This window comes from Colius striatus, chromosome Z (assembly GCF_028858725.1).
Source record: "Colius striatus isolate bColStr4 chromosome Z, bColStr4.1.hap1, whole genome shotgun sequence".
NCBI classification, from domain to species: domain Eukaryota; kingdom Metazoa; phylum Chordata; class Aves; order Coliiformes; family Coliidae; genus Colius; species Colius striatus.
Genome location: NC_084790.1, coordinates 88,983,117 through 88,984,930, shown reverse-complemented (window position 1 = coordinate 88,984,930; position 1,814 = coordinate 88,983,117). Strand labels below are relative to the sequence as shown.

Here is a 1,814-nt window from a genome sequence, read left to right as displayed (position 1 = left end):
TGGCTGCTGCTCCCTGGGCTGGGCCGGGGCCCTGCTGCTGTGGCTAGGCTGGCGCTGGCGTCGGGCAGCCTTGTCCTTGCCAGGGAGCCCGTGCCGGAGCAGGGGCAGAGGTGGACTGGCAGCAGCCGCTCTTGTGCCCGAGCAGACCCTGGAGCCATGTGAGGCCGGGGGCGGCGCTGTCAGCGGCAGCCGGGCCGGGAGGGCAGGGAAGGGGAGGGGGCGTTGGAAAGGAGGCGGTGGAGCCGGAGCCCAGAGCCGGGGCTGGCGGGGCACAGAGAGGCGCGGGCGGCGGAGCGTCGGGATGCGGCGGGGCCGGGGCACGGAGCTGGCTGGGCTGACCGCGCTGCTGCTGGGTGCGCGGGGCTGCGAGACGGCGGGGTTGCTGGGGCCGAGGCAGGGGCCGAGGCCGGGGCTGAGCCTGGGCTGGCCTCGCAGCTCCCTCGACGCTTCCTTACCAATCTCTATCCCGCACCAGCCTCCTGTCCCCCTGCTGCAGCCCCTACAAAAATCAGCGCTCGCTTCTGTGTCCATCGCTCGCTCTTTCCTGACTTTCCCCGGGCTCCTGCCGGATCGCCCATCAGTCGTTGCTTCCCGCTCGCTTCCTCTTTTGCCTTTACTTTCCTTTCCTTCCTCAACACCTCCAGCCTTCTCCCAGTGTTCCCGCACTCAGCTCTCCCACGGCAATTAACAGCCACTTCCATCAGGGCACCTGCTGACAGCCTATGCAAAAACTCTTCTGCTCATCATGTCGGGACGTTGCTGGCGGCGGCTGCGGGGTTTGTTCGAGCAGCAGCAGGCAGGGCTGGGCACATAGCAGCTTTGGAGCGCTTTTCCTTCTTTTCTCTCGGCAGTGGCTGCGGGCAGAGCCCAGGTGCAGCAGGAGCCGTGGGCAGAGACCACGGAGGACACCGCCATCACTATCAACTGCTCTCACCCCGACATCAAGTTAACCGAGTTCATCAACTGGTACCGTCAGTTCCCGGGCCGAGGTCCCGAGTGGCTCGTGAGCGGTCACAAAGGGTCCCAGGAGCTGCGGTCGCCGTTGGGGCGGCTGTCGGTGTCGGCAGACCGGCGGTCCAGCGGGCTGCGGCTCTCCCGGCCCCGGCGCGGGGACGCGGCCGTGTACTGGTGCGCCGTGGGAGACACGGGGAGAGGAGCCGGGGCTGCGGCCGCGCACGAACCGCCGCGGGCGGCACGGCGGGGCCGACAGGGGGCGCTGCCGCCCGCCGCTCCGGCAGCACCGGGAGAGCGACAGCGGCACCGACACAGAAACAGGGACACAGGGACACAGACAGACGGGCACAGGGACGTGGACACAGGGACAGAGTCAGGGACACGGGGACACAGACATAGGGACACAGGGACAGTGAGACCGATCTCGCAGGACACGGGTAGGAGATAAAAACTGCTCCCACATGAGCTGCTCAAGGGAAATCGTCCTCAGTAATGAACAGCCACAGCACTTTCGCTGTTCCTTATCTGTAAACGCTTGGATGGGCTCCTGGAAAGCAAATCCTCCAGCTACAGGGTTTCAGGGGACTTTCAAAATTTTCCTGAGAGTGTTATAAAGTCATCCCACATCCACACCCAGAGGAGAAGGGGATGTGGAGGTCACAGGCCCTGCCACATGCAGCTGCCCAGGGTTGTCAGAACCAGCTTGTTTGGTTGGACACAACACCTGTGGAGGCCCAGGAGACAGGCAAAAGTGTGGGCTGTATGCCCTAACCGTAACCTCAGGAGATGCCAGGTTCCTACTCCATGAGTGAGTCCAACATGGATTTGCTGAGTTGCCCCAAGAGGCTGGAGGTCTGAGG

At 64.7% G+C, this 1,814-nt stretch overlaps 1 gene segment (V, D, J or C); it reads left to right on the top strand.

Annotated features, from left to right (window-relative positions):
- Positions 1 to 301: 301 nt before the first annotated feature.
- Positions 302 to 1,402, top strand: LOC133628901 (T cell receptor alpha variable 26-2-like). The segment is given in 2 exon segments: positions 302 to 353; positions 852 to 1,402. Coding segments are annotated over 2 exon segments (603 nt in total).
- The last annotated feature ends 412 nt before the right edge of the window (positions 1,403 to 1,814 follow it).